Source organism: Rhinopithecus roxellana, chromosome 8 (assembly GCF_007565055.1).
Source record: "Rhinopithecus roxellana isolate Shanxi Qingling chromosome 8, ASM756505v1, whole genome shotgun sequence".
In the NCBI taxonomy this organism is placed as follows: Eukaryota; Metazoa; Chordata; class Mammalia; order Primates; family Cercopithecidae; genus Rhinopithecus; species Rhinopithecus roxellana.
This window is the reverse complement of record NC_044556.1, coordinates 46471459-46490127: the sequence shown is the minus strand read 5'-3', so window position 1 is coordinate 46490127 and position 18669 is coordinate 46471459. Positions and strand designations below refer to the sequence as shown.

Below are 18669 nucleotides of genomic sequence, written 5' to 3'. Positions count from 1 at the left end.
TGTTTTGTTTTGTTTTTGTTTGTTTGTTTTTTAGATGGAGTTTCACTCTTGCTGCCTAGGCTGGAGTGCAATGGCATGATCTCAGCTCACTGCATCCTTCGCCTCCTGGGTTAAAGTGATTCTCCTGCCTCAGCCTCTAGAGTAGCTGGGATTGGCTAATTTTTTGTATTTTTAGTAAAGACGGGGTTTCACCACGTTGGCAGGCTGGTCCCGAACTCCTGACCTCAAGTGATCCACCTGCCTCGTCCTCCCAAAGTGCTGGGATTACAGGCGTGAGCCACCACACCTGGCCTGGCCTGTTTTTTGTTTTGTTTTGTTTTGTTTTTTTGAGACAGAGTCTCACTCTGCCACCCAGGCTGGAGTGCAGTGATGCAGTCACAGCTCACTGCAGCCTCAACCTCAAGGGTTCAAGTGGTCCTCTCACATCAACCTCCCAAGTAGCTGTGACTACAAGTGCATGCCACCACACCTGGCTGATTTTTGTATTTTTAGTAGAGACGGGTTTCGCCATGTTGCCCAGACTGGTCTCGAACTCCTGAGCTCAAGCAGTCTGTCTGCCTCATCCTCCCAACGTACCAGGATTATAGGTGTGAGCTATTGTGCCCAGCTGTCACACCTCTTATACTCAGTATAGATACCTGTTGCTACTGTAATTCCTTAAACAAGGAGTATATATTTTTCATTGTTGTGTACCTGATACCCACCATGGAGCCTGGCACGTACTTTACTAAGTAGATAAAGAATTTTTTGGAGGGTGGGTAGATGGAGTTTCGCTCTTGTTGCCCAGGCTGGAGTACAATGGCGCAATCTCAGCTCATCACAGCCTCCGCCTCCCTGGTTCAAGCAATTCTGCCTCAGCCTCCCAAGTAGCTGTGATTACAGGCATGCGCCACCATACCCAGCTAATTTTGTATTTTGAGTAGAGACAGGGTTTCTCCATGTTGGTCAGGCTGGTCTTGAACTCCTGACCTCAGGTGATCCACCTGCCTCAGCCTCCCAAAGTGCTGGGATTACAAGCTACAGGCATGAGCCACTGTGCTCAGCCTAGATAAGGAATTTAAGGCTCATCAGGGAGGTTTCCGAAAGGTGACACATGGTATATATATCCTCTACACAGGACAGGATAGATTCTAGCCTTTAAGCTATTTCCCTTCATTCTTCTATTCTCTCAATTCCCCAGGATGACAAAAGATGTGAGTGGATCTATCGAGGCTCTACACGGCTGGAGCCCATGTTCAGCATGAAAACATCCTCAGCCTCTGCACTAGAGAAGAAGCAAGGACAGCTCAGGACACGTCCAAATATGGGTATGTCCTGAAAGATACCTGGAGGAAGGAAGAAACAGGCCAATCAGCAAAGGAGATTATATAGAATGGCTATCCTTTGTTTACCACGGTTACACTGCTTACTCATTGGAAACAGGATATGTGCCCTGAGTTGTTTCCAATCGTGGTGATCAATTTGTGCTGCTGCGTCCACATGCTGTGGCTCTAATTTGTTCTAAACAACCACAAAAATATCTGAAACAGTTGGCTTTAAGTTAGGGTGATAGTAGTTACCCTCTGTTATCCACATGAGATTGTCAGTTTTGTGTGTTATCTATGGTTGGTTTTCTTTTTCTTTCTTTTTTTTTTTTTTTTTTTTTTTTTTTTAAAGACTCAGGGGCTTGATATGTTGCCCAGGCTGGTCTTGAACTCCTGGGCTCAAGCTGTCTACCTGCTTCAGCTGCCCAAAGTGCTAGGATTACAAGCATGAGCTACCACATCCAGCATATAGTCAGTTTTCTTTAAAACCCAGACCTGGCCAGGCACAGTGGCTCACAGCTATAATCCCAACACTTTAGGAGGCTGAGACAGGTAGGCGGTTAGCTTGAGCTCAGGAATTCAAGACCAGCCTGGGCAACATGGTGAAACCCTGTTTCTACAAAAAACACAAAAATTAGCTGGGTACAGTGGCATTAAGCTGTAGTTCAAGCTACTCAAGAAGTTGAGGTGGGAGGATCAATTGAAGCCAGGAGGTCAAGGTTGCAGTGAGCTAGATCGTGCCACCGCACTCCAGCCTAGGTGACAGCATGAGACCCTGTCTCAGAAACAAAAAGCAGATTTGGTTTTCTTTTCTAACATTACTGTCATACTTTCTGGTTGATTTTTCCTGCCAAAATTAGTTGGTTAAAGAATATATTTCTGAAAATATTCCCCCAAAGTATATCATAATTAATCAGGTAAATCATCTGAGATAAGAAGATATAAAGTCTTGCCGGGCGCGGTGGCTCAAGCCTGTAATCCCAGCACTTTGGGAGGCCGAGACGGGTGGATCACGAGGTCAGGAGATCGAGACCATCCTGGCTAATACGGTGAAACCCCGTCTCTACTAAAAAATACAAAAAACTAGCCGGGCGAGATGGCGGGCGCCTGTAGTCCCAGCTACTCGGGAGGCTGAGGCAGGAGAATGGCGTGAACCCGGCGGGCGGAGCTTGCAGTGAGCTGAGATCTGGCCACTGCACTCCAGCCTGGGCGACAGAGCGAGACTCCGTCTCAAAAAAAAAAAAAAAAAAAAAAAAAAAAGAAGATATAAAGTCTTATCTAAGGCCCAGCATGATGGCTCGTGTCTGTAGTCTCAGCACTTTGGGAGGCTGAGGTGGGAGGATCACTTGAGGCCAGGAGTTGGAGATCAGTCTGGGCAACATAGAAAGACTCTATCTCTAAGAAAAAAAGAAAAAGAAAAAAGCTTGAGTGTGGTGTTGTGCACCTGTAGTGTTAGCTACTCTGGAGGCTGAGGCAGGAGGATTACTTGAAGCCCAGGATTTCAAGGTTACAATGAGCTAAGGTCAGACCGCTGCACTCCAGCCTGACTAACAAAGTGGAACATTGTCTATAAAAAGAAAAAAAAGAAGCTACTCTGCCGATGGAGTAGCAATTTTTTTTTTTTTTTTTTTTTTTGAGATGGAATCAGGTTCTTTCACCCAGGCTGGAGTGGAGTGGCACCATCTCAGCTCACTGCAACCTCTGCCTCCTGGGTTCCAGCAATTCTCCTGCGTCAGCCTCCCAAGTAATTAGGGTTACAAGCGCCTGCCACCATGCCCAGCTAAGCTTTGTATTTTTAGTAGAGACAGGATTTCTCCATGTTGGCCAGGCTGGTCTTGAACTCCTGACCTCAGGTGATCCGCCCACCTCAGCCTCCCAAAGTGCTGGGACTAAAGGCATGAGCCACTGCGCCCGACTGCTATTCTTTTATTCCTTTACTTTCTTAATAAACTTGCTTTCACTTTAATAAAAAAAGTATTATCTAAGTCAAAACAACATATGCCAGCATCCATGCCAGTCAGTAATAGGAACTGAGAGTCTAAGCACTTACTCAGAATGTGTCCATTGCTTTGCTTTTTTTTTTTTTTTTTTTTTTTTTTTTTTTGAGATGAAGTCTTGTTTTGTTGCCCAGGCTGGAGTACAGTGACGTGATCTCGCCTCACTGCAACCTCCACCTCCTTGTTTCAAGTGATTGTCCTGCACCTCCTGAGCAGCTGGAATTACAGATGTGCACCACTATGCCCATCTAATTTTTGTATTTTTAGTAGAGACAGGGTTTCACCATGTTGGCCAGGCTGGTATCAAACTCATGACCTCAAGCAACCTGCCTGCCTCGACCTCCCAAACTGCTGGGATTACAGGCATGAGCCACGGCGCCCAGCCATTGCTGCCTTTTTATGTTGTATAAGTTAAGGATCAGATGTGTGACTGAATACAAGCATCATAGCTATCATCTTCTCAGTGATCAATTCCTTTTTCCTATAGGTGCTGTGAGGAGCAAAGGCCCTGTTGTCCAGTACACACAGGATCTGACCAGTACTGCAACCCAGTTCAAGCCAGTGGAACCCCCACAGCCTACAGCTCCACCTGCCCCACCTTTCCCACCTGCTCCACCTCTGTCTCCCCAAGCAGGTGACAGTGAGTAAGTGTTATTCTTTCTTTTTTCTTCAGTTTCTTTCATATTATATTTTCCACATCCCTTACTATACGCCCTCTTCTCTAATCTCCTAGAAGCTTGGAAAGCCAGCTTGCCCAGTCACGGAAGCAGGTAGCCAAAAAGAGCACATCCTTCCGACCAGGATCTGTGGGCTCTGGTCATTCCTCCCCTACGTCTCCTGCACTCAGTGAAAATGTCTCTGGTGGGAAACCTGGGATCAACCAGACGTATAGGTGAGAAAATCTCAGGCTCTCTGTAGGCAGGATAGCAATGAGTGGTCATTGTGTAGGGGAAGGTTCCTTGGCTCTGAAGGGCTTAGTTTAAGTTTATGATGGTGAGGAGGTTGGACTTGAAAAGGAAGCTTTACCCATAGAAGTTTCTAAGAAATAGAAAGTAAGAATAATTGAATCGGAAGCTGGGTGCTTAGAAATGTGGTATCATCAGAAAGCCATTTGTTAAAACTTCTTGTTGAACATGGTTCCATCATTGCTAAAATAGAAAGGAAACACCACAGCCTCTTTCCTTGAATCCTGGGAGTTAGTAAGGACATTTCTGGAACACACAGCAGACAAAAAATACATTGGTAGAAGACTGGACTCTACTTCCATAATTCACAGGCAAATACATTTTAGGAAAAGGTATACTGTTGAAATAGGGATGTTAGGCCAGGCGCAGTAGTAGCTCACGCCTGTAATCCCAGCACTTTGGGAGGCTGAGGCGGGCGGATCACCTGAGGTCAGGAGTTTGAGACCAGCCTGGCCAACATGGAGAAACCCTGTCTCTACTAAAAAGTACAAAATTAGCCGGGCGTGGTAGTGCATGCCTGTAATCCCAGCTACTCGGGAGGCTGAAGCAGGAGAATTGCTTGAACCCGGGAGGCGGAGGTTGCGGTGAGCCAAGATCATGCCATTGTACTCCAGCCTGGGCAAAAAGAGCAAACCTCCATCTCAAAAAAAAAAAGAAATAGAGATGTTATCAGTCAGTGAAGAGTAACCAGGGATTTTCGTTGTCCAGCTTTGGTAGGGCAAGGGAAGATCTTTCCTGAATCATCTTTATCTTCAGGAGCACAGCTGCTTGAAAGATGAGAGAAATGGCTTAGCTACCTGGAGGGTTAATTATACAACAGAAGTCCTGTTGCCTTCTGATCTGATCACTTGCATCTCATTTGCAGATCACCTTTAGGCTCCACAGCCTCTGCCCCAGCACCCTCAGCACCCCCAGCCCCTCCAGCACCCCCAGCCTTCCATGGCATGCTGGAGCGGGCCCCAGCAGAGCCCTCCTACCGTGCTCCCATGGAGAAGCTTTTCTACTTACCTCATGTCTGCAGCTATACCTGTCTGTCTCGAGTCAGACCTATGAGGAATGAGCAGTACCGGGGCAAGAACCCTCTGCTGGTCCCATTACTATATGACTTCCGGCGGATGACAGCCCGGCGTCGAGTTAACCGCAAGATGGGCTTTCATGTTATCTATAAGACACCTTGTGGTCTTTGCCTTCGGACAATGCAGGAGATCGAACGCTACCTTTTCGAGACTGGCTGTGACTTCCTCTTCCTGGAGATGTTCTGTTTGGATCCATATGTTCTTGTGGACCGAAAGTTTCAGCCCTATAAGCCTTTTTACTATATTTTGGACATCACCTATGGGAAGGAAGATGTTCCCCTGTCCTGTGTCAATGAGATTGACACAACCCCTCCACCCCAGGTGGCCTACAGCAAGGAACGTATCCCGGGCAAGGGTGTTTTCATTAACACAGGCCCTGAATTTCTGGTTGGCTGTGACTGCAAGGATGGGTGTCGGGACAAGTGAGTTGGTGGGGAGAATTGCTGCCCCTGCTTCCAACTTTGTTATGGTTGTCTTCCTTTTCACCTCTTCCTTTCCCTTGTATCTGTACTGCTTTCCCCATCTTCCTTTACCTCCTCCCTCACCTGGAACTCCTGCTATAAGGCCTCCATGAAAGCTATGAGGTAGGGAGACTGGAGTCTGACATGGCCACACTGCGCAACCCTGGGTACATGTGTATTGTGTTATTTTGTTCTCTGATCCCCCCGCTCCTTTCCTTTATTTCTCTCTGTCATATAGGTCCAAGTGTGCCTGCCATCAACTAACTATCCAGGCTACAGCCTGTACCCCAGGAGGCCAAATTAACCCTAACTCTGGCTACCAGTACAAGAGACTAGAAGAGTGTCTACCCACAGGGTAAGTGGTCAAGGAATGGCACAATACCTCAGAGAGACTTAAGGAGCATGTTTTTGTTTTTCTCTGCTTATAGAAATCATCAGAAATCTAAAAATTGGAACCAAAAATAGCATACCAGAAGAGGCATTTTATTAATTAGATCTTATTTCCTGACTTCCCAAACACTTTTTTTCTTGGGCTTTCCTTGAAATGAAGACATAGGATGATTGAATAGTGTCTAGCAATTTTCTGTAAAAAAAAAAATTTATCTTAATTTCATAGCTAAATGAATGTCTTAACAGATTATGATTTACTCTTGTAAGTGAAATGTGTTCAGAGAGAAGTAGGCAGGGACCTGATTACATAGGGCTTTATAAACCAGAATGAAAAATGTTAGAATCAGACTGATACAGTGGCTCACACCTGTAATCCCAGCACTTTCGGTTGCCGAGGTAGGTGGATCACCTGAAGTCAGGAGTTTGAGACCAGCCTGGCCAACATGGTGAAAGCCTGTCTCTACTAAAAATACAAAAATTAGCCAAGTATGGTGGTGGGCGCCTGCAGTCCCAGCTACTCGGGAGAGTGAAGCAGGAGAATCGCTTGAACCCAGGAGGCAGAGGTTGCAGTGATCCGAGATCGTGCCAGTGCACTCCAGCCTGGGTGACAAGAGCGAGACTCTGCCTTAAAAAAAAAAAAAAAGAAAGGAAAAAGAAAAGTTAGAATCAAATTCATGGTGCTCTTAGAGAATTTTAAGCAGCCAAGTGATATGACCTACCTTTTTCAGATTACTCTGGCTTCTTTGTAGATCATAGGTCTTAGGATGGCGAAAGTAGATTTTGGAAGACCAATTAGGAGATCATTATAGGAGTATAGCAGAGAAAGACATGGTTGTAGCTATGGCTTGCAATAGAATGGAGGTGACAGTAGAGGTAAGAAGGATAGATTTGGGATGCATTATTAGGTAGATCTACAGAATTGGATAGATTGTGGAGTGGGGGGAAAAAGTAGAATCAAAGACAATTCCTAAATTTTTGGCTTGAGCATCTAAGTGGTTTTTGGTGCTTTTTACTGAGATGGAAGACCAAAGGAGTAGTAGGTTTGAGTGAAATTCAGTTTTTGTTTTGGCCATGTTAAGTTTGAAATGCCTGTCAGGCAATCCAAGTAGAAACGTCAAGAAGGCACTGGGATTTCTGGAGAGAAGTTTAAGAGTTGGATATAAAAATTTAGGAATCATCAGCACAGGAATGATATTTAAAGCCTGGATGAGTTCACCTAGACATGATGTTGATAATAGAGAAGGCGGCTCAGGAGTAAGCCCTGGGTCTGCCAACATTTAAAGGTTGAGCAGAGGAGGTAGAACCAGCATGAGGTTGAGGACAGCTACTGAGGAGGGCAAGGCTGAAAGATTGCTTGAGGCCTGGAGTTTGAGACCAGACTGGGCAACATAATAAGACCCTGTGTCTAAAAAAAAAATTGTTGGGGCCAGGAGTGGTGGTAGCTCACACCTGTAATCCCAGCACTTTGCGAGGCCGAGGCAGGCAGATTGCTTGAGGTCAGGAGTTCAAGACCAGTCTGGTCAATATGGTGAAACCCCGTCTCTACTAAAAATACAAAAACTAGCCGGGGATGGTGGCGAGCACCTATAATCCCAGCTACTTGGGAGGCTGAGACAGGAGAATCACTTGAACCCAGGAGGAGGAGGTTGCAGTGAGCCAAGACCGCACCATTGCACTCCAGCCTGGGCAAGAAGAGTGAAATTACATCTCAAAAACACTGGTTGGCCAGGCACAGTGACTCACGCCTGTAATCCCAGCACTTTGGGAGGCCAAGTTGGGTGTATCACCTTAGGTCAGGAGTTCAAGACCAGCCTGGTCAACTTGGTGAAACCCCATCTAAATTGTACTAAAAATACAAAAATTAGCCAGGCGTGATCACACACGCCTGTAATCTCAGCTATTTGGGAGGCTGAGGTAGGAGAATCGCTTGGACCTGGAAGGCAGAGGTTACAGTAAGCTGAGATTGCACCACTGCACTCTATCCTGGTCGACACAGCAAGACTCTGTCTCAAAAAAAATAATAATTTAAAAATAAATTTTTTTTTTTTTTTTTGAGATAGAGTCTTGCTCTGTCACCCAGGCTGGAGTACAGTGGCATGATCTCAGCTCACTGCAAGCTCCACCTCCCGGGTTCACGCCATTCTCCTGCTTCAGCCTCCCGAGTGAGTAACTGGGACTACAGGCACCGCCACCATGCCTGGCTAATTTTTTGTATTTTTAGTAGAGACAAGGTTTCACCGTGTTAGCCAGGATGGTCTCGATCTCCTGACCTCGTGATCTGCCCACCCCAGCCTCTCAAAGTGCTGGGATTACAGGCGTGAGCCACTGTGCCTGGCCTAAATTTTTTAAAAATTAGCCGGGCATGGTGGGTGCATGCCTGTAGTCCCAGCTACTTGAGAGGCAGAGGCAGAAAAATCACTTGAGCCCAGTAGTTCAAGGCTGCAGTGAGCTATGATCACGCCACTACACTCTAGCCTGGGGTGACAGAGCGTGACTCATCTCTAAAAGAAGAGGAGGACAACAAAAGAGTGGAGTATAGCATGGTAAATTGGTATATATAAACACGTGAACTAATAAACCTAGTGATCAAGATACATAATTAACAAAACAGGGAGGAGAAAAGCATCAGTGAAATAATTCAGAAAGTGTCCCATAATTGAAGGGTCTGTGTTTCTGAATTGAAAGGACCAATTAGGTCCCAAAATAATGAAGGATAAAGGTAGATTCCCATTTAGACACATTATCATAAAATGTCAGAACACTGAGGGGAAAAAAAAATCCTAAAAGCTTCCAGAGAAGAGATACAGAACACATTAAAAAATAGACTTGAAATGACTTCAGCCTTCCCTGAAAGTAACACTAGAAGCTAGATAGCAATTGAGGAATCTGTTCAGAATTCTAAGGGAAAATTATTTCCAACCTGGAATTTTAAATTCGGGCAAACTATCAATTTGGTGTTACAGTAGGGCTAAAGACATTTTTTTAGACATGCAGTACCTCAAAGTTTTTCATCATTCCCCTTCTCAGAAAGTTTCTGGAAATATTTGCAAAAATGAAAGGGAAAGCCAGGAAAGTGGAAGACAGGTGGCAGTGCAGTGAAAGAGGCTTCCAGGCTGTGTACTAGGGATAGAGAAGAGCCACTGCAAGAGCAGGTCAGATGCTGCAGGAACGACTTCTTCAGGAAAATTGGTTTAACAGAAAACCTGAGGTGCCTGAATACATTCAGAGGAGATCGAGACTACTGGGGAGATCATAGGATGAATTTTGCTGATTACAAACTAAACAAAGGAATAGACGGTTATTAACTTTAGTTGCATTGCTATATCATGTATATTTTAATAACAAAATTTTGAATCTAACAGTAGTGTTTAGATTTGATAATGCTGGGTGGTACATGAGTGTTCATGGTATCTTTTTTACATGTTTGAAACGTTTCATAAAAATATTTTCAAATAATCACAAATAATATGTCACTCCCCTGCTTAAAACTCTATAATGTAGTCCCACTGCTGTTTGGATTTTATTCTGACTCTTAACCTTAGGTTATATATCTGGCCCTTTCCTATCTCCCTCCAGAGTCTTTCCAACCACACTGATATTTTTCAGTTCCTAGATCCAGTTCCACCAGTGTTTTCTAACCTGCCTCTGGAGACTTGCACATGCTGTGCCCTCTTCTTGGCATCCTTCCACTTTTCTTTGTGTGGCTATCTTCTTTAACCTTGAGCTTTCAGCTGTAAAGTCACCTCCTCAGAGAGACCTTCCCTGACCACTTTAAAACTAGGTCATTTTACTCCCTTAATTCTCTCATTGAACACCATGTTTGTGTTCTTTATAGCATTTATGACAACTTTTGTTGACGTGTTTTTCTTCTTTTCCGTTATAATATAAGCTCCTTCATGAAGGCAAGGGTCTTATGTGTCTCTTTGTCTGTCTTGCTAACCATTGTATCACCAGTTTACCCAATGCCTGGCACATAGTAAGCACTTAGGCCAGGTGCGGTGGCTGAGGACTGTAATCCCAACACTTTGGGAGGCCGAGGTGGGCAGATCACTTGAGGTCAGGAGTTCGAGACCAGTCTAGCCAACATGGTGAAACCCTGTCTCTGCTAATAAAGTACAAAAAATTAGCCAGGCATACTGGTGCGTGCCTGTAGTGCCAGCTACTCAGAAGGCTGAGGAGAATCAGTTGAACCTGGGAGGCAGAGGTTGCAGTGAGCCAAGATTGCACCATTGCACTCAGCCTGGGTGACAGAAGGAGACTTCGTCTTAAAAAAAAAAAAAAAACAATTTGCCAGGCGCAGTGGCTCACACCTGTAATCCCAGCACTTTGGGAGGCCCAGGCAGGTGGATTACGAGGTCAGGAGTTTGAGACCAGCCTGACCAAAATGTTGAAATCCGCCCCCCCCCGTACTAAAAATACAAAAATTAGCCATGCACAGTGGCGGGCATCTGTAATCCCAGCTACTCCAGAGGCTGAGGCAGGAGAATCACTTGAACCCGCGAGGTGGAGGTTGCAGTGAGCCAAGATCCCACCACTGCACTCTGGCCTGGGCAACAGAGTTAGACTCTGGCACACACACACACACACAAAAAAATAGTAACCACTTAAATTTTGTGGAATGAAGGAATGATACTCAGTATAGCTACTGTAAAAGTTTCATGTGGTAATGATTATACCTGAGTTCAAATTCCAGCCCTGCCCCTACTAAGCTGATCTTTTTTGATCAACTGTAAACACAGGATATTAACATAAACACTAGCCTGGGGTGACAGAGCGTGACTCATCTCTAAAAGAGGAGGAGGACAACAAAAGAGTGGAGTATAGCATGGTAAATTGGTATATATAAACACGTGAACTATTAAACCTAGTGATCAAGATACATAATTAACAGAACAGGGAGGAGAAAAGCATCAGTGAAATAATTCAGAAAGTGTCCCATAATTGAAGGGTCTGTGTTTCTGAATTGAAAGGGCCAATAGGTCCCAAAATAATGAAGGAAGCCATGTCCCCGGTGGGGTTTTAAAGGATCTAACAAAGTTGTTTCTTGATCTGGTGCAGGTTACATGGTATGCTGAGTTTGTAAAATTCATTGATCTGTAGACTTATGTGTACTTTCCTCTGTGTATATTACGTTTCAATAATCTTTTTTTCCCCTCTACCCACTAGACCACCAGGGAAATATCTTTTTTTTTTTTTTTTTTGCTATGGAGTCTCGCTCCCAAAGTGCTAGGATTACCGACATGGGAAATAATCTTTTTTTTTTTTTTTTTTTTTTTTGAGACGGAGTCTCGCTCTGTCGCCCAGGCTGGAGTGCAGTGGCCGGTTCTCAGCTCACTGCAAGCTCCGCCTCCCGGGTTCACGCCATTCTCCTGCCTCAGCCTCCCAAGTAGCTGGGACTACAGGCGCCCACCACCTCGCCCGGCTAGTTTTTTGTATTTTTAGTAGAGACGAGGTTTCACCATGTTAGCCAGGATGGTCTCGATCTCCTGACCTCGTGATCCGCCCGTCTCGGCCTCCCAAAGTGCTGGGATTACAGGCTTGAGCCACCGCGCCCGGCCTGGAAATAATCTTTTTTAAAGTTAGAAGAAGAAAAAAAGCTAGACATGATGGCTCACACCTGTAATCCCACCACTTTGGGAGGCCATGGTGGGAGGATGGCTTGAGTCCAGTAGTTCCAGATTTGCTTGGGCAACGTGATGAGACCTCGTCTGTACAAAAAAAATTTAAAAATTAACTGGGCATGGTGGCACACAGCTGTGGTCCCGGCTACTTAGGAGACTGAGGCAGGAGGATTACTTGAGCCCAGGAGGTCAAGGCTGCAATGAGCTGTGTTTGTGCCACTGTCTGGGTTTGTGTCACTGTCTGGGTGACAGAGCAAGACCATGTCTCAAAAAAAATAATAATAATTGGAGGCCAAAACAGGTGGATCACTTGAGGTCAGGAGTTCAAGACCAGACTGGCCAACATGGTAAAACCCTGTCTCCAATACAAAAATTAGCTGGGTATGGTGGCATGCACCTGTAATCCCAGCCACTCAGGAGGCTGAGGCAGGAGAATCACTTGAACCCAGGAGGCAGAGGTTGAGCGACAAAGCGAGACTGTCTCAGAAAGAAAAAACGCCATCTGTATTAGCATAGCTTTAAGGAGAGAATGTGAAAATGTATATATAAGGCTTTCACACAATGCCAAACACAAAGTATATGCTTATTAAGTAGAAGCTGCTCTTACCATCTTTATGTGGAGGGATGTGACTAAAATCATGAAATAACTGAGCTGTTGAATCATTTCCAAAAGCGAATTTCTCCCATCAATTTTGCATACCAAGAAAATAAGTAAAATTCTAACACTGGGCAAATCATACGGAGCAAAAACGTTGTTACCTGAAACAATTAGTTTTCTTAGTATAACTGTGTTATCTTCCTTTAATGTTGGTATGTGCTAGATCCCTCTGATTACCTTTAATGGTTGTTTAAAAATAATTAAAATTTTTTTTCTTTTTCAGAGATGGGATGGACTTGCTTTGTCATTCAGGCTGGAGCGCAGTGGTGTGATCATAGCTCACTGCAACCTCGAACTCCTGGGCTCAAGTGATCTTCTCACCTCAGCCTCCTGAATAGCTGGGATTACAGGCATGAGCCACTGCGCCTGGCCCAAATTCTTAAATTAGAAAGAATATGAGCTCCCCTGGGCCGGGCACAGTGGCTCACGCCTGTAATCCCAGCACTTTGGTTGGCCAAGGTAGGCAGATGACATGAGGTCGGGAATTCGAGAACAGCCTGATCAACATGGAGAAACCCCAACTCTACTAAAAATACAAAATAAGCCAGGCATGGTGGCGCATGCCTGTAATAATCCCAGCTACTTGGGAGGCTGATTCAGGAGAATGACTTGAACACGTGAGGCAGAGGTTGTGGTGAGCTGAGATCGCGCCATTGCACTCCAACCTGGGCAACAAGAGCGAAACTCAGTCTCAAAAAAAAAGAATATGAGCTGCCCGAGGGTAGAAATTATGACCTTTTTTCTTTTTCTTTTTCTTTTTTTTTGAGACAGTCTCACCCCGTCTCCCAGGTTGGAGTGCAGTGGCGCGATTTCCGCTCACTGCAACCTCCGCCTCCCGGGTTCAAGGAATTCTCCTGCCTCAGCCTCCCAAGTAGCTGGGACTACAGACGTATGCCACCACACCCAGCTAATTTTTTAATTTTTATTAGAGACGGGGTTTTACCGTGTTAGCCAGGATGGTCTCAATCTCCTGACCTCGTGATCCACCCATCTTGGCCTCCCAAAGTGCTGGGATTACAGGCATGAGCCACCAGGCCCGTGACCTTTTTCATTGTTATGTTTCCAGTGTTTGGTAGAGCTCTTGGTGTTTAATAAATGTTTACTGAATAAAAGAATGAAAATCAACTTTACCATGAACATTAGTCACAATTCCTCCTATCTCTTTATTCCCTTTCGTATGTTATGTTGGCCTCTGTTTTTCTCACATTTATTTTTATTATTACTATTATTAGTATTATTATTGCTGTTATTAGTAAGAAACCTCACCTGAAATTTCTCACGTCTTTGTCTTTATTCTCACGTCTTTATCTACTTCTATAAATTGACAGTCCATATAGTGCTTATTTTAATGGCTCTGTAATCTATATTCCCATTATAGTTTGCTTAGCTTTTCTCCAGTTGTTAGGCAGTCTAGCATTCACTTTTATGAGCTGTATTGCTATAGACATCTTTAAATCTTTCTCCACCCTCTAAATTTTTTCCTTGGGCTATATTTCCAAATGAATCAAAGAGCGTAGATAGTTCAATAGATCCACTCACTTAGATCATTACCTAATTTTTAATCTTTACAACACATTATAAATGATAATAGCTTAAGAATTACAACAGTTTTATGGATGTATTGTGCTCTAGTGATCATATCGTGATTGATTTTATCCTAACCTCCTCCCAGGGTATATGAGTGTAACAAACGCTGCAAATGTGACCCAAACATGTGCACAAACCGGTTGGTACAACATGGACTACAAGTTCGGCTACAGCTATTCAAGACACAGAACAAGGGCTGGGGTATCCGCTGCTTGGATGACATTGCCAAAGGCTCTTTTGTCTGTATTTATGCAGGTTGGTGATAAAATATAAGGGTTGTTTCCTGAGATTGGGACATGGTAGGGAATTGAAGCAGAGACAAATTGAACATAAGAAGAAAGTGCTTGACATGTGAACTGGAGTAAGAGGCGGCCAGGGACTTCTATAGAGAACGTGATAAGTGATGTACCTGTCTAGCTAGACCAGAGAGGGACACAAGTGTTTCATAAAGAAGAGAAAAAAGGGATGAAATTTTGGACATGGTGATATTTCAGAGGACAGACATGATTATGGAGTCCAGTGTATCATTTTCTTCCATGTCACTCCACTCAGAGATCTTTTAGCATAGCCCAGTACTCTCTTTCAATAAAATAGAAGTAATGGAAAGACAGAAAGGGCAAGATTTAAAATGACAGTAAGTTCTCCATACTTTCATAGTTAAGATACAAAGGGAGGTATTATCAAAGAAACACTGGGCCGGGCGTGGTGGCTCACGCCTGTAATCCCAAAACTTTGGGAGGCCGAAGTGGATGGATCACCTGAGGTCAGGAGTTGGAGACCAGCCTGGCCTACATGGTTGAAACCCCATCTCTACTAAAAATACAAAAATTAGCCAGGTGTGGTGGTGGACGCCTGTAATCCCAGCTACTTGGGAGGCTGAGGCAGGAGAATCGCTTGAACCCTTGAGGCAGAGGTTGCAGTGAGCCGAGATCATGCCACTGCGCTCCAGCCTGGGTGACAAAAGTGAAACTCTTAACTCAAAAACAGAAAAAACAGAAATGAAAGACCAGAATGGAGGCTTTTGGACTCTATATGCTGGTAGAGCGGGTATTGATGGAATGACCCTTATTCTTTCTAATAGGTCCCCATGGCCGGGTGCAGTGGCTAACACCTGTAATCCCAACACTGGGAGGCTGAGGCGGGCAGATCACCTGAGGTCAGGAGTTCGAGACCAACCTGGCCAACATGGTGAAACCCTGTCTCTACTAAAAATACCAAAAAAAATTAGCCAGGTGTGGTGGTGTGCACCTGTAGTCCCATCAGGAGGCTAAGGCAGGAGAATTGCTCGAACCCGGGAGGCAGAGGTTGCAGTGAGCTGAGATCGCACCACTGCACTCCAGCCTGGGTGACAGAGCAAGACTTCATCTGAAAAAAAAAAAAAAAAACTAATAGGTCCCCATAACCCTAGAAGGCCTTTAATTCTCTTCATTCTCAGGCAAAATCCTGACAGATGACTTTGCAGACAAGGAGGGTCTGGAAATGGGTGATGAGTACTTTGCAAATCTGGACCATATCGAGAGCGTGGAGAACTTCAAAGAAGGATATGAGAGTGATGCCCCCTGTTCCTCTGACAGCAGTGGTGTAGACTTGAAGGACCAGGAAGATGGCAACAGCGGTACAGAGGACCCTGAAGAGTCCAATGATGATAGCTCAGACGATAACTTCTGTAAGGATGAGGACTTCAGCACCAGTTCAGTGTGGCGGAGCTATGCTACCCGGAGACAGACCCGGGGCCAGAAAGAGAACGGACTCTCTGAGACAACTTCCAAGGACTCCCACCCCCCAGATCTTGGACCCCTACATATTCCTGTTCCTCCCTCGATCCCTGTAGGTGGCTGCAATCCACCTTCCTCTGAAGAGACACCCAAGAACAAGGTGGCCTCATGGTTGAGCTGCAATAGTGTCAGTGAAGGTGGTTTTGCTGACTCTGATAGCCATTCATCCTTTAAGACTAATGAAGGTGGGGAGGGCCGGGCTGGGGGAAGCCGAATGGAGGCTGAAAAGGCCTCCACCTCAGGACTAGGCATCAAGGATGAGGGAGACATCAAGCAAGCCAAGAAAGAGGTAAGTAGTGGCAGAAAATTCTGAGAGCTATGGCTTTAACTTTGGTGCAGTAACAAACTTAATACAGTCTCACCATGAGTCTTTGCATATAGATTATTCTACTTGATGGATATTTCTGTGGCCACCTTGTTATCTCTCCCCCTAATTAGCACATTCCTAACGTTTGTTTAAAGAACCAAATTATTGGCCGGGCACGGTGGCTCACGCCTGTAATCCCAGCACTTTGGGAGGCCGAGGCAGGTGGATAACTTGAAGGTCAGGAGTTGGAGACCATCCTGGCCAACATGGTGAAACTCTGTCTCTACTAAAAAATACAAAAATTAGCCAGGCGTGGTGGCACATGCCTGTATTTTCAGCTACTTGGGAGGCTGAGGCAGGAGAATCACTTGAACCCGGGGGGCGGAGGTGCAGTGAGCCGAGATCGCACCACTGCACTCCAGCCTGGGTAACAGAACGAGACTGTCTCAAAAAAAAAAATTATTTTAAAATCCACATGCCTGGTGGTAGAGGGTGGACAAGTATCTGATTAATTCCAAAATGAAAGATTCGGCCAGGCACGGTGGCTCAAGCCTGTAATCCCAGCACTTTGGGAGACCGAGACGGGCGGATCACGAGGTCAGGAGATCGAGACCATCCTGGCTAACACAGTGAACCCCGTCTCTACTAAAAAATACAAAAAACTAGCTGGGCGAGGTGGCGGGCACCTGTAGTCCCAGCTACTCGGGAGGCTGAGGCAGGAGAATGGCGGGAACCCGGGAAGCGGAGCTTGCAGTGAGCTGAGATCCAGTCACTGTACTCCAGCCTGGGCGACAGAGCGAGACTCTGTCTCAAAAAAAAAAGATTCATAAGTGATTTTTTAATGTTAAATGCTGTTTCAAGTTATTCACATCATTGTTTACTTCTACTAAAGTAGAGAAACAATAATTGATTTTAAGTATCTCTTTGGTGATGTTGATGCTTTCCACATTACAGATGGTAAAACTGTCCCTGGTTGCTGTAAGCCTGCTCGTGGTGTTTTCCGTGAGCATTAAGCCCCATCACTGAGAAGGCTTAAAGGCTCCAGCCACGGAGTGTAGTGAAGATTGCTGTCAAGTTGCAGAGTGGTGTACCCACCCCACTTTAGAATGTGTACCTGTCACTGGCTGATGTTATCTTTGGAAGTCATTTGAAGTCTGATTATTGGATTTGTTACTTTAGGCTGTGAAAGCATTTAACCCTTCACTTGTTGTTTTCCAGGACCCTGACGACCGAAACAAGATGTCAGTGTAAGTGCCTTTTGTTCGTTTTGTTTTGTTTTGTTTTGAGACATAGTCTTGCTTTGTCACCCAGGCTGAGTGCATTGGCGTAATCTCAGCTCATTGCAACTTCCCCCTCCCAGGCTCAAGAGATTCTGCCACCTCAGCCTCCCTAGTAGCTGGGACTAGAGGCGTGCACCACCATGCCTGGCTAGTTTTTCTATTTTTTGTAGACACAGGGTTTCACCATGTTTCCCAGACTGGTCTTGAACTCCTGGGCTCAAGCGATGCTCCCAAAGGGGATCCTCAGCCTCCCAAAGTGCTGGGATTACAGGCATTAGCTGCCACGTCCGGCCCAGTGCCTTTTTGACCTGTTTCCAAATCTGCCTTCTCTCAAATCTAGGCTAGAAGCCTAAGAAACAGCCAGTAACCTGTTGGCCTCATTCCTTCCCCTCCCATCAGAGTTACTGAAAGCTCTCGAAACTACGGTTACAATCCTTCTCCCGTGAAGCCTGAAGGACTTCGCCGCCCACCTAGTAAGACTAGTATGCATCAAAGCCGACGACTCATGGCTTCTGCTCAGTCCAACCCTGATGTAAGTGACCTTCTCAAGCTTCTGAGTCTAATAAAGGAACATGGGCCATTGTCACCTCATCAAGACCTTCACTATAATTACTGTTAGGTCTTCTCCTACTTCTTTAGCCTTGACTTCCTGCCTTATTTTCTTTCATCCAGCATCTAATCCTCCTCTTGCCATTGCCCCTTCCTGCTAGACCATGGGTAACAGCAAGGACTTTAAGGAGCCCTTCCCATTTACTTCTCTTCCTTCTTACCCTCCTGCTTCCCCAGGATGTCCTGACACTGTCCAGCAGCACAGAAAGTGAGGGGGAAAGTGGGACCAGCCGAAAGCCCACTGCTGGTCAGACTTCGGCTACAGCGGTTGACAGTGATGATATCCAGACCATCTCCTCTGGCTCTGAAGGGGATGACTTTGAGGACAAGAAGAACATGACTGGTAGCCTGGAAAAATTTTGGGAGTGGTGGGAAGAAATAGTAAGAAACTTGGGATAGAGCATTTTTTAAGGAAGCTAAAGAAGTAGCGGGTAAAATTCAGATCCTAAGAACTGGAGCATCTCTGGGAGGGCTTTCTGACTCCGAGCTAAACTATTCTTTGACGCATCCTCTCTCATTTCCGGTTTGCTAGTCTTTTCCCCTCAGATCTAATTATGCTTGAAAAAAAACTGCCACTTAGGATCTTTGAGTTCCAGCTTATTGCTGTTTCTCAGCTGCAGTGTTGGGAGAGAAACAGGG

At 45.3% G+C, this 18669-nt stretch overlaps 1 protein-coding gene across 3 annotated transcripts in view; it reads left to right on the top strand.

Annotated features, from left to right (window-relative positions):
• SETDB1 (SET domain bifurcated histone lysine methyltransferase 1) overlaps positions 1 to 18669 on the top strand; it is a 39070-nt gene that overhangs the window by 19135 nt on the left and 1266 nt on the right. For 2 of the 3 annotated variants that reach the window (XM_030937088.1, XM_010387238.2), the window contains exons 10-19: positions 1181 to 1307; positions 3789 to 3945; positions 4035 to 4193; positions 5132 to 5764; positions 6042 to 6158; positions 14145 to 14314; positions 15495 to 16123; positions 17360 to 17388; positions 17821 to 17953; positions 18208 to 18373. In XM_030937088.1, coding sequence (XP_030792948.1) covers positions 1181 to 1307; positions 3789 to 3945; positions 4035 to 4193; positions 5132 to 5764; positions 6042 to 6158; positions 14145 to 14314; positions 15495 to 16123; positions 17360 to 17388; positions 17821 to 17953; positions 18208 to 18373 — 2320 coding nt within the window. The remainder of the gene's footprint in view (positions 1 to 1180; positions 1308 to 3788; positions 3946 to 4034; positions 4194 to 5131; positions 5765 to 6041; positions 6159 to 14144; positions 14315 to 15494; positions 16124 to 17359; positions 17389 to 17820; positions 17954 to 18207; positions 18374 to 18669) is intronic. The other variant, XM_030937089.1, reaches the window with a different exon arrangement.